General features: G+C 34.7%; 1 protein-coding gene across 1 annotated transcript in view; it reads right to left on the reverse strand.

Moving 5' to 3' along the window:
- Positions 1–13,624, reverse strand: part of LEKR1 (leucine, glutamate and lysine rich 1) — a 186,476-nt gene that overhangs the window by 157,053 nt on the left and 15,799 nt on the right. Inside the window, exon 3 of the mRNA XM_029939996.1 lies at positions 5,276–5,490. Coding sequence (XP_029795856.1) covers positions 5,276–5,490 — 215 coding nt within the window. The remainder of the gene's footprint in view (positions 1–5,275; positions 5,491–13,624) is intronic.

The following is a 13,624-nucleotide window of genomic DNA, read 5'->3' on the forward strand; positions in this document are numbered from 1 at the left end:
CAAAATACTTGTAAATGAAAAAAGACACTTCTGAAAAATATATGGGTCAAAGAAGAAGTCCCATAAGAAGTTTAAAAATACTTCTAACTAACTGAAAATGAAAATACAACTTATCGAAATGTGCAGTATGCAAATCTATATGATCACTTATGTAGAAAATACGTAACATACAAAATACATAACATACAAGTCAATAAATTTCTTACATAACATAAGCACGTGGAATTTGAAATTAGAAACAGATTATAATTTACAATAGCAACCCCACACAAATTAAATACTTAGGTATAACCCTGAAAAACTCTTAAAATATGTACAAGATCTATATAATAAAATGAAACGTAGATGAAAGAAAACAAAGAACTAGTAAATAAATTGAGTTATTCCGTATGTGAACAGGAAGGCTCAATATTGTCAAGATATCAATTCTTCCCAACTTGATGTATAGCTTTAATTCAGTATCAATCAAAATCCCACAAGTTATTTTGTGGATATGAACATACAGATTCTGAACTTTGTGTGGAAACACAAAAGACCCAGAATAGCTGACTCAAATTTGAAGGAAAAAACAAATTTGGAAGGCTGACAATACCTGGCTTCAAGCCTTACTATATAAAACTACAATAATCAAGATAATGTAGTAATAGGAAAAGAACAAAGATATTAATGGAACAGAATAGAGAGTCCAGAAATAGATCTCCATGGGGGCATCTTGGTGGCTCAGTTGGTTGAGAGTCCAGCTCTTGGTTTCCGCTCAGGTAATGATCTCCTGTGCTAACAGTGCAGAGCCTGCTTAGGATTCTCTCTTTGTTCCTCCCCCACTCACACTATCTCTCTCTCAAAATAAATAAATAAAATTTAAGAAAAAAAATAGATCCACATAAATAAATACAGTCAACTGCTCTTCAACAAAGGAACAAAGGCAATACAATTGAGGAAAGATGATCTCTTTAACATATGATCCTGGGAGCAACTATAAAGATATCCAAGTGCAAAAAAAAAAAAAAAAAAAAAAAAAAAAAGTAAGTACAGACCTTACAACCTTCACAAAAATTAACTCAAGTGTACCATAGACATAAATATTACATGCAAAACTATAAAACTCCCAGAAAATAACAGGAGAAAAATTAGGTATGTGCAAAAGACATATCCAATAAAGGACTGTTATCCAAAATATACAAAGAATTCTTATATCTCAACAATGAGAAATCAATCTGATTTAAAAATGGACAAAAGATCTGAAGAAACACTTCACCAAATATATACAGATAGCAAGCATATGAAAAGATGTTCAACATCATATGTCATCAGGGAAATGAAAATTAAAACAACAAGATACCAATACACATTTATTAGAATGGCCAAAATCCAAAACAACATCACCTTCAAATTCTGATAAGGATGTGGTAACAGGAACTCTCATTCATTGCTGCCAAAAATGAAAAGTGAGAGAGCCATTTTGGAAGACAATTTGGAGGTTTCTTATGAAATTATCCATATTCTTACCATAGAATCCAATAACTGCACTTGGATATTTATCTAGGAGTCAAAAATGTATATGCATACAAAAACCCTGCATGTGAATATTTATAGAAGCTTCATAACTGCCAAAACTTGGAAACAACTAAGGTGTTCTTCAGTAGGTGGGTGGATAAATAAACTGTAGAACATCCAGGCAATGGAATATTATTCACTGCTAAAAAAAGAAATAAGCTACAAGGCCATGAAAAGACATGCAGGAAACTCAAATGCATATTACTAAGTAAAAGAACTTGAAAAGGCTACATATTATATGATTCCAGCTATATGACATTCTGGAAAAAAACAAAACTATGAAGACAAATGGATCAGTGGTTGCCAGTCTTTAAAATGGATGGAGAAATGAACAGACATACACAGAGGATTTTTATCCTCAAGAATGAGATTAGTGTACTTATAAAAGAGCCCCCTTGCCTCTTCCACCAATGTGAGGACATAGCAAAGTTACTGATTTCTACGAACCAGGAAAGGGTGGGAGGGAGGAACCCTTCCAAATATGCCGGCACCTTGATCTTGGACTTCCCAGCCTCCCAAACTGTGAGATATAAATAAATAATGTTTACAACTACCTAGTTTATGGTACTTTGTTATGGCAGACCAAATGGACTAAGACACCCACTGATAGGTGATAGATCAATAGCATAAAACAGAGAGTCCAGAAATAGACTAGAATGGAAATTAATAGGTGTCATTTCAAATCAAGAGAGAAAGAATGAAAATTAAATGAATGATATTGAGACAATAAGCCATATATTTCAAAAAGAATAAACATTAAATTATAAATGCACCAGACAAAATTAACTCCAAATAGATTAAAAAGTTAATTAAAACAGCAGTACTATAAAAGTTTTAAACATATGTTATGTTTTCAACCTGACTGAATCTAGCTAGAGTGAGTTTCTGTTTACAACCAAAAGAATGTGATACAGAACCTGGACCAGAATTTGGCATGAAATATAAAAAAATAAAAAATAAACACAGAAAAACACAATAAACAAAAAGATAAGCAAACATGAGGAAATATTAGCAACATATATAAACCAAGTGCAATGTCCATATTATATTAAAAACTCCTATAAATAAATCTAAACAAATAACCCAATAGAAATTTGGACAACAGATACGAAGAAGTACTTAGTAGAGGGAAAAACAGAAATGTCTAATAAACATATGAAAAAATGTTCAACCTCATTAGCAATAAAGAAACACAAATTAAATAATGAAAACTCAAGAAAAAAGTAAATATTTGAAAAAAAATTGAAAAACTCTAATATGAACATGTAGGAAAATGGCCTTATAAACTATTGGTCAAATATAAATTAACACTATCTTGTCAAAGGACAATTTGGTATACATTTATCAGAATTTTATTTTTTTAATGTTTATTTATTTAGTTTGAAGGGAGGAAGGGGCAGAGAGAGGTAGGGAATCCCAAGCAGACTCCACACTGTCAGCACAGAGCCTGACACTAGGCTTGATCCCATGAACCAGAGGATCATGATCTGAGACTAAATCAACAGTCAGATGCTTAGCTGACTGACTGAGCCACCCAGGCACCCCTATTTCTCAGAATTTTAAGTTGGCATTTCCTTTCTTTTAGCAATTTTATTTCTAGGAATTTATCCCATGAAAAACATATACACAAGAATATAAATACAAATACTATCTGTAAAAAAATACTGTCTATAATAATAGGTATTGGAAATAATCTAAATGTTGAAAAGAAAAATAATTAATTAAATTATGTCATAGTCTTAGTAAGGAAAATGTAACAGTGGAAACAAGGTAGATATATACACATTAACACAGAACAATTTCCAATGTATATAACCCTATACAATAGATTACATTAAAGAAATATATCTATAATAAAAGTAAAGGCACAATAAAGGATCTAGAAAGATATACACCAAACCACTAAAAGCGGTTTTATCTCCAGTAAGAAAAAAGTAATCAGAATAAAAAGGTAAGTCTTTGCGTTTTCTTCTGTTTACTTATTTTATTTTGTGTGTTTATATGTGACTTACATAATGCAATATTTCATTAAAGAAAGTAAAATGTAAATACATTAAACAAAGGAGTCTCTGCTCTGACAGGCAAAACCCTCCGAATCTGAAGTTTTAAACTAAATACTTCAAACTTCTTATTTTTGTACTCAAATATTATGAAATATTTTGTTATTCAGATTTGAAATTCAAGACACTGTAACAGAATTTTCTTAGTAAAGGTCTAAGAAATATTGGGTTCAACTGAGATTTAATGCAATTATAAAAGTTTATAATAAAATGAAATAGAAGCACTTAATCCTAGGAGATTTAACAAAGTTCCTACCTGTACAAAGACATGATATTCACTAAATTCATTCATTCAAAGTTTACTAACATCAACTGTTGATATTTTTTTTAAATAGTTTATTGTCAAATTGGTTTCCATATAACACCCAGTGCTCTTCCCCTCAAGTGCCCTCCTCCATCACCACCACCTCTTTTCCCCCCACCCCTTCCCCTTCAACCCTCAGTTCATTTTCAGCATTCAATAGTCTCTCAAGTTTTGCGTCCCTCTCTCTCCCCAGCTGTTGATATTTTAAATGGAGAAATACTCACTTATACGAAAAAGGAAAAGCCATAAAATACCAGCAAACACCCTTCTAGAAAGGTGTCTGTATAAGCATACTGAAGTGGCTTTAGGCAGACTAAACTGCTGCTTAGATTCAGCAGCAACTAAGAACCCAGTCTTTAATTTTATTCCAATTTCAGTGACTTAGAATCATGTACCAATTTTAATGTTTTGGCATCCTTTTAAAACATAAAAACCTTATTCTATAAATCTAAGTATTCAAGCCCATTTAAAAGCAAATGTTATTTTGTTTTTTTTCCCCGCTAGGAAGTGTGTCTTGGGTTTTTCCCTTATTATTTTCGTTACTTTTTTTTCCTCTTCTTTTTTTGGTAGTGGGGGTGGTTATATTTAAATGAAGTTGCTTTTACAACACCAAAGACTTAATCATCCTTTTCCTATATAAAAGGTAGCTACTTTTTTGCAAGGACCTCAAGTATATTGTAGTATAGAGGTAGAATTTAAGGAAAGGTATTAAGCAGGCTGTGTTTTAGCTTATGGGCAAGTAATAAATTGTATCATGTATCTTGAATGTATCATAGATAAGCTGCTATATAACGATCACCACTTCAGATAGCTGTGAAATTAGGTGATTAGTTGTTATATAACCTTCTAATTTCTGTATAAGTCTAGTTACATGAAATAGAAGTTGGGGTTTTGATTTTTTACTTTGCTCTTCTGTTTGGAGTGTAATTGTAACTACTGTAGTGTAAATGATGGAAAATAATTGCATATGTTAAAAAAATAAATAAACAGAAAAAAAAAGAAAAAAAAAGCAAATGTTAAACAAAAACAACCAAAATTCACCTGATTTTTGATAGACAAATCTTTCTAATGATAAATTAATATATATATATCAAGGGAAATAAAACTTGACCCATCTCAACTGTGACTACTGAATTAACTGGTTTCTAATTATTCAAATAGTAAATATTATGCCTCAAAGAAATGCTCAAACTATAATAATTAGGTTTAACAATTATGAATAGTTAATAAACAAACTTAGGTGTATCAAAGTATAACTTATACCTGATATAGAGAAATTCCAGAACAACATTCAAAGTCTATTTATTTCCTGTACTTTCCTTTCAAACTAAATAAATGACAGAAAAGAATAATATACCTTTCTGTTTTGGATTCACTGTCAATTTTGTACTGTTCAAAATCTTGACTAAGGGACTGTAGCTTTTCTTGAAGTCTCTTTTCACGGTCCACACTTCCTTGATAAAATTTCATCTCTTTTTCCATTGCTTTCATTTTTTCTTCCATAGCCTTAAACTCGTGAAGAATTAGGTAGCTGATTCCACAGTACTCACAAACTTTTTCTTCAGGGGACATCTAGAAAACAGACATATAAACATACATAAATTGAAAGGATACTTTTTTAATTCTGAAAAACAAAGTTCCACTGAAGACGTTATTGCAACCATACTGGTTAAATGAAGTAAATGCACACTGGACTATGCCATGGAGTAATAATTCTGATGTTGCTGACATCTGGATAAAATTCTAAAAACTGGCATGATATTGACTCTGACACAGAATCTTGGAATTAGAAAAGGGTCTTTCAGAGTGATTATTTCTCCATAGTATCTCTAAGAAAGATTTACTCTTGAAATATTTTCCATAAAATAAAACTAAAATGATGAAAACATCTTTATAATTCTTGTTTTAAGATGAGTTTTAGAAGAAGTGGAGAGAAATGACTGGTGTTTCACTGCCAGCTGCACTGTGATCTTGGAGATGCCTCTTGGCTTTTTCAGATCTTATTTTTCCTCATTTACAAAATTATGGCATTGGACCAAATGGACTCTCAAGTTCCTGTTCAGTTTTACTATTTTATGATTTTTACAGAATTTGACAGAATTTACATCAAAATTCTCTCATATAACCATAAATAGCAAAAACATTTTAAACTCCTCTTCTAACTAAATCTCTTCTAAATCCCTTCTAACTCTGTTCTTTTCCCTTCAGGTAGGTATGGTTATACCCATTCTATAGATAAGGAAATGGAAACCACTGAAGTTAAAGAACCAGCTGGTATATGGAGACACTGAGATTAAACCCAAGTCTACCTAAAACCAGCACCTACCCTCTATAACCATTTGTGTCATATTTTTCTGCCATGTGTGTGTCAGCTTAATCCTCTTACTTCTTAAATAAATAAGAAGTTCAAATATCTCTTACTTCTTAAATAAATAAGAACTTCATATATCTCTGGCCAGCATAAGGGCAATGAAAATGGAATTCTAGCAAAGAGAAGAGAGAAGTAATTCTTTTTCTGTCTTAAGTATATAAATATTCCTCAAGTAGACTCTACTCATCCTGCTATTCACAAACGAGAAGAGATGGCTTCATTAAATATTTGCCCCAGGGCACTAAAATGAAAGTAACACTTATATTCGAGGTGTACTCGCTCTTAATGAAAACTCCCTTAAGACTATTCCTTTAATCTGCTCCCATAACTAAGAGTGACACATTTCATCCGTCTATCAATGCCATTACACGAGTCAGTTGAAACAAATAACAAATCTTTACGTAGTATCATTTTGTTCATCTAAAGTTCAATGACAAAAATTTCAAATTAAAAAAATACAGTACTGTGGGATACAGATGAATGACTACATCAACCATCAAACTGCCAGTGATACCAAATTTACAGATTTGTAAAGCAACAAGTTTGAAACAAATCATAAAGGTAACTTGGTGCAAGCTTTGGATGGGTTCACACAGTCTATTCTAATCTAGATAAGAAGTTATCCGGATTCTATTTCTTTTTTTTTTTTAATAGTTTATTGTCAAATTGGTTTTCAAACAACACCCGGTGCTCTTCCCCACAAGTACCCTCCTCCATTACCACCACCTCTTTCCCCTCTCCCCCTTCCCCTTCACCCCTCAGTTCATTTTCAGCATTCAATAGTCTCTCAAGTTTTGCGTCCCTCTGTCTCCTCAACTCTCTTTCCCTCTTCCCCTCCCCCTGGTCCTCCATTAGGTTTCTCCTGGTCTCCTGTTAAACCTATGAGTGCAAACATATGGTATCTGTCCTTCTCCATCTGACTTATTTCGCTTAGCATGACACCCTCGAGGTCCAGATTCTATTTCAACCTCCCAAATGATGGGAAACTATTTCATAAAGCAGCCTGTTCTATCTTCTGACAGCTTCTCATGCTGACTGCAAAGCTGCCTCCCTGGAAATTCCACTGGCCCTAGACCCCCTAGTAACCATGTGCAACAATGCCAGACCTCGTTCTCATATTTAAAGACAGCTATCAGGAGTAGTCCGTATCTTCTCTTCTCCAGATCAAGACTTTTAATTCCTTCAGCTGTTTCACATATGATATGGTTTTAAATTTCTTCCTTATTCTGAATAGTTTTCTCTGAACTTGTTCCAGTGTTCTATACATGTTTCAAAATATGGTGCCCAGAATTTACTCTGGTGTGGTTGGTCTAACTAAAACAGAATAAGAGAGGGCTCAAACTTCCCTCATTCTAATATCTCGTGAGTAATATCATTGGTACTATCTTCTAATGCAATCTTAGATCACAATGGTCTTTTGTACTTTTTATATGTTGATATTGTATACTATAACTTTCTTTGATGTTAAATAAAGCCCCTATTAAAAAAATACTTCAGTGCAAAATCATCTTTCATTATATTAAATATACCAATCTATTCCTCCCCACACCATGTTCATTTTTTTAGAGAATCCACCTCCTACAGCGCTGGCTACTCTGTTTGGTAATGTGACTGAATCTCCCTCTACCCATCAACCGTAGCCATGGCTGACTGGGGGATGAGGATTGGACATCAGACCCAGAAGAATCAAGCCTTAAGCTGGGATGAAAGAACCAGACTTGTAAATGTTGAAGACCCAGGTATATGGGACACCTTTAAGGCAGCCTTAATGAAGATGGATCATGTGCAAGGTACAGGGTTAGCCACATTGCTAAAATGAGAGAGAATGAGCAGACACACAGAGACAAGATGAGACAAAGATAATCTGGACCCAAAGTCAGAGAAGAAAAAAGGAACAAATGACCTTCAAATTCCTCACTTCAGGTACTTGTGACCTTGCTGCCCTATTTTCCCATTGGGATCCATGCCCAATCTTCTTGCACTATTCTCTTTCCTCCTTATGCTACCTATTCTTACAACCAATGACCCTCATTCTATTGTGTATCGGGTTTTTCAGATTGAAGAGCAGAAAATTAAACTACAATTATAATGTAAATAAATAACATATGTATTTATACATAGATATCTTAGACATACATTTTTTTAAGTTTTATTTTTATTTTGAGAGAGGGCAATGGGGCAGAGAGAGAGAGAGATAGAGAGAGATACAGAATCTGAAGCAAGCTCCAGGCTCTGAGCTGTCAACAGAATCCAAGGTGGGGCTCGAACTGTGAGATCATGATCTGAGCCAAAGTTGGACACTTAACCAAATGAGCCATACAGGTGCCTCTGACACACACGTATCTTAAAGATATGCATGTCTTAGACTCAGCTTTTACTTATTGACTTTGGTATCCAGGAAATTCTAAGCTTTGTGTCTCTGAAAATTGATCCTTGTAAGCTGTTTTATCCATCTAATTCATTGATTTAAAATGCTGAATACGACAAAATTAAGGAAAGAACTCCACAGCATGTCATATCTAATTGGTTGATACTGATCTATTACTCAACACATTTGAAGAGCTGAAGGTACAACTTTTCAACTTGTTATTAATCTGTCCAATTATCTTTATAACCAGCCTATATTTATCCATATTGTTTTCAGGAATACTATGGCAAACTTAGTCAAGTGTCTTCATAAAATCTATATATTCTATGGCTATGGTAGTTTCTGGATCTAGTAACTGTATACAACACCTACATGCTGAGTCTCTTAATGAACATAAAATTGGCTCAATTTTGGCTCAAGGGTTACTGTTTTCTCTAGTATATCCTCACAAGTCATCTTTTAATAAATACATTCTAGTATATGGTCTGGGATTGAAATTGAGTCCACTAGTTGTAATTTATGGCCATTTTATACATTGAATGGCATTTGTATGTTATCCTCTAACTCTTTATGTGTTCTCAAAGATCACCAAGAGTAGCTCCACAATCCCATTCAAAAGTAATATCAGTCTCTGGGAATATAACTTATCTAGGCCAAGAGACCTGAACTAAGTCAGAATAAATGGGTATTTTCTTATAGTCTTTTTGCTCATTGTGAATTTTGGCTTCTTCTCATCAATTTGAAAATTATATTGCTGACATGAAGGCACTTTCATTCTTAACCTTATGCCTATTAATCACAGTTCTTGCCCATATTCTGGCAGAATGCTTTATCCTCATTCTGAAGAAAACTCTTGCTAGGCAGAGTTTATTTGCAGCCTGATGTACAAAACAGAAAGAGTATAAACTTCATAGTTACAAAACCTATTAGAATGTTATTCTAATATTCTAAACAGCAATGAAGGCAGGGGTGGGTAGAGCTGAAATACATAAAGTAATACATTTTATAGAATAAGTATTCTAGAAGTTCAGCAAATATAATATCATGACCTAGGAAACAATACAATCAAGTTATAAGAGACTATGTCCGTAAGAAGAGTTTCTAGAGTTCACCTAGTATAATCTGAATTACTGAATGATCTATGTTAAATAAGCATATTGAGCAAAAGCTTTCAGTATTATTAACTTGTAAATAATTTTCCATAAGTAAAAACACAACAGAAAGAAATGTAATAACACTTTCAAATTCTTAGTGTTTATATGGGCTAATTGCTTAGGACATTTCTGTGAAGCTTGAGAGATTATGAAATACTATAATTATATTCCCATATGAAGTAAAAGTTATCTGTTTTTTGTGAAATATAATTTGTGCCTCTTCTTATAATTTGGTGTTATATCATGTCCTCATTTTCTAAGGAAAATAATGGCATACTGTCATTCTTGACAAAAGAGCTACATCATGAGCAGGATGTTTTGCTTTCTACAAGAACCACTTTGGAGGAGGCATTAACAAATGCAATATATTAAACAAATATAGGCCATTTAAAAATAAATTATAGGGGTGCCTGGGTAATTCAGTCAGTTAAGTATCCAACTCTTGATTTTGAATCAGGTCATGATCTCATGGTTCATGAGATCAAGCCCCACTTTTGCACTGTCAGTGCAGAGCCTGCTTGGGATTCTCTCCCTCTCTCTCTGTCCCTCCCCCACTTGTACTCTCTCTTTCTCTCTCAAATAAACATTTTTCATTATTTTTATTTCTTTTTTAATTTTTTTAATGTTTTTATTTATTTTTGAGAGAGAGAGACAGCGTAAGCAGAGGAGGGTCAGAGAAAGGAGGAGTCACAGGATCTGAGGCAGGCTCCAGGCTCAGAGCTGACAGCACAGAGCCCTTATGCAGGGATTGAAGCCACTAACCGTGAGATCATCAACTGAGCCGAAGTCTGACACTCAACCAACTGAGCCACCCAGGCGCCTCAAATAAACATTTTTTAAATAAAATTTTTAAAATTATAAAATAAACTTCTCAAATGTGATATTTGCACTTTTAAAATTAGTTTCAGTAAAACCTTGGATTGTGAGTACCTTGTTCTGCAAGTGTTCTGCAAGATGAGCAAACATTTCTAATAAATTTTAACCTGATAAACGAGTGATGTCTTCCAATGAATAGTATGTGATACCAAATGTCACATGATCACAACTGAGCCAATAGTTCTCCTCTCTCTCTCTTCCTCTCTTTCTCTCTTAAGAATATTTTGCTTCATTCTAGGTCAGAATGCCCGCAGATACAGACCCTTTCTTCTGCTGTCTTATTGCCAGTTACATTAAATACATAAACATATATTTAATGTAATGTATATGACAAGAGTTTATGAATACTATACTATAGTAAACATCTGTGCCAGTGTATACTGAAAGAAAAGAAAGATGATAAGAAGGAGGAGATGAATACAATGGAAGTTAAGAAGGAAATCACCAAGAAGTATGAACAAGGTATGTGAGTGGCCAAAATTGAAAGATTTTATAAGAAGTGTATGTCTGCATCTCGTCCACAAAGGAGGAGGAGAAAAAGGCAGAGGAATCCATCACTTCAGATGAGATTACAGAGATGCGTAAAATGTGGGAAACAGTGCAAAATTCTGTAGAAAAGCACTACTTAAGGCTGTAGCAGTGCGAGCGATAAATCTATTCAATGAGAATGCAATGTCACATTTCTGCGAAATCCACAAAAGGAAGCAAGAATGGGTATCATTGGATAGGTTCCTTGTTAAAGGGGCATGAAAAGAAAAAGATTCCATTGAGCCAATAGATAGCAGTGATTCCATTAGTGATAGTGAAAGTCATCCTATACAGTAACCCTCCTCTCGTGCCTCCCTCACATCAACCATAGAGGTTTTCAAAGATAAATACAGGTTAATTTGTTTACTTTTCTTTCTATTTTGTATTTTCTTTATTATTTTGCATTATATTATTGTATTGTAATCATTTTCATATGAATATTTTTTGGGTTGTGGAATGAATCATCTGAGTTTCCATTATTTTTATGGGGAAATCTGCTTTGATATACAAGTGCTTTGGATTACAAGCATGTTTCTGAAATGAATTATGCTTGCAAACCAAGGTTTTATTGTATTTGATATAGGAGTTATGCAGATTTTTTAAAAAGTTAAATTAGGCTTCAAATCCTTATCAAAGTTCCTGCCTCTGCTTGAACTATAAAAAGCATTCCAGTAACCTCTTGCTGCTCAACTGAATCATTCTCTGCTCTAAAACTGTTCCTCCTTTCTTCCCTCACCCATCCCATGCCTTTTGTACTTGGATAAGGAGGAAATAAATATAAACTATTCCATAAAGGTAAGACTGATAGCAGTATAAAATGTTACCCCTTCTAAGACATTTTCCACGTAAAAAGATGCAAAAAGGGTCTAGCCAGTGAATTTCATTTGAATAGGGAGAAACATTTTAAGACAGGACAGTGGACCTTTTGAATCATTAGTTATACAGGCCACCTGACCATTTCATAAGGCCATCAGAACCCTTCCTTATAAATAAGTCAATTTGCTATACCACCAATTTAAGACTGACATTGCATAGAACTTCTACAAAAATCCCTATAGCAACATTATATTCAGTGAAAAATTGAGTGTTTTTTTCCCTCTAATATCAGGAACAAGGCAAGGATATATATTCTCTCTACTCTTATTTATCATAATGCTGGAAGTACTAGCCATAGCAAGAAGGCAAGAAGTAAATGGCATGAAAGAAAAGGAAAGAGAAGAGAAGAGGAAGGAAGGAAGGAAGAAAGAGGAAGAAAGAAGAGAGAGAAGGAAAGGGAGAAAAAACAGAAGAAAGAACATGAGGAAGGGAGGGAGGGAAGGAGGGAAGAAAGAAACTATCCCTATTTGAGACGACATGGTTGTTTACATAGAAAATCCTGAAGAATCTACAATAAAACTCCTAGAAAAAAATAAGTTCAGCAAGGTCAATGATTGAAGATAAACATTAAAAAAAATTGTATTTGTTTACATTACCAGTGAACACATGGACAGTGAAATTAAAAATACAGACCATTTCCTCTTTAGGACCTGTTTCTATAACACAGCCTTGATAGATGTTAACACTGAACTCAGTCAAGACAGTGGCAGAAACTTGCAAGATTCTGGCGAGCACATGCAGAGATCTACTGGTCTTGCCCACACCCAGGATGAGCCTCATAAGTGATTAAATCCGCATTAAAACCCTTGACATTCGAGGAAGTCAGGACAAGATGTCAGAGAAGTAGGAAGTTCCTACGTCCTGCCTGTATCACTCAAACAAAGAAGGGTTGAAGCCAAAGGACTCTGATCCACAAGAGTCTGAGACAAAAAGAGACAGATTCCACTAAGAAGACAGCCTCATAGCTGAGTGATTACGAACTGGGGAAGATAAAAACGGGCTGGGACATGGAGGCACAGAGGTGAGGAAACCCCTTCTGTGGAGAGAGACAAAGAGAAAAGAAAAAGCAGCTGGGGAATCCTAGAACTGTACCTGGACAAGAAAAAAACCTCGGCCCAGGATGCAGAGAGATCCTATCACCCCATATCTAACCTTAGGGCTTTCGGAGAGAGATCCCATCTCTAATTGTGGAGCTTTCATTGACCTGGAAGCCCCAGTCCCAGAAATTCCCTCTGGGATAGACGGTATGCAAGGAACACAGTCTGCATCAGGAGGAACCAGTCCCCTGCTCAGACCCTTGCTAGGAAGTGCCTGGGCTTGCTGGATTCAATTCTGGTGGTACCACTAATGTGCAGCGAGTAAGAGCCTGAAACGTGGCTGGGTGTGGGACATATAACACGGGCCACCTTGGCTCCACACACGATGCAGTGAGATCATACCCAAAGGAGTGATTTGGAACACCTGATTCTAGAAGGGACTGGGGAGGAGCACCATTTTTCTCCCCATAACTATCAAGGCAGGAGAGCTCCTCAG

The sequence above is a fragment of the Suricata suricatta genome, chromosome 5 (genome assembly GCF_006229205.1).
Source record: "Suricata suricatta isolate VVHF042 chromosome 5, meerkat_22Aug2017_6uvM2_HiC, whole genome shotgun sequence".
Lineage (NCBI taxonomy): Eukaryota > Metazoa > Chordata > Mammalia > Carnivora > Herpestidae > Suricata > Suricata suricatta.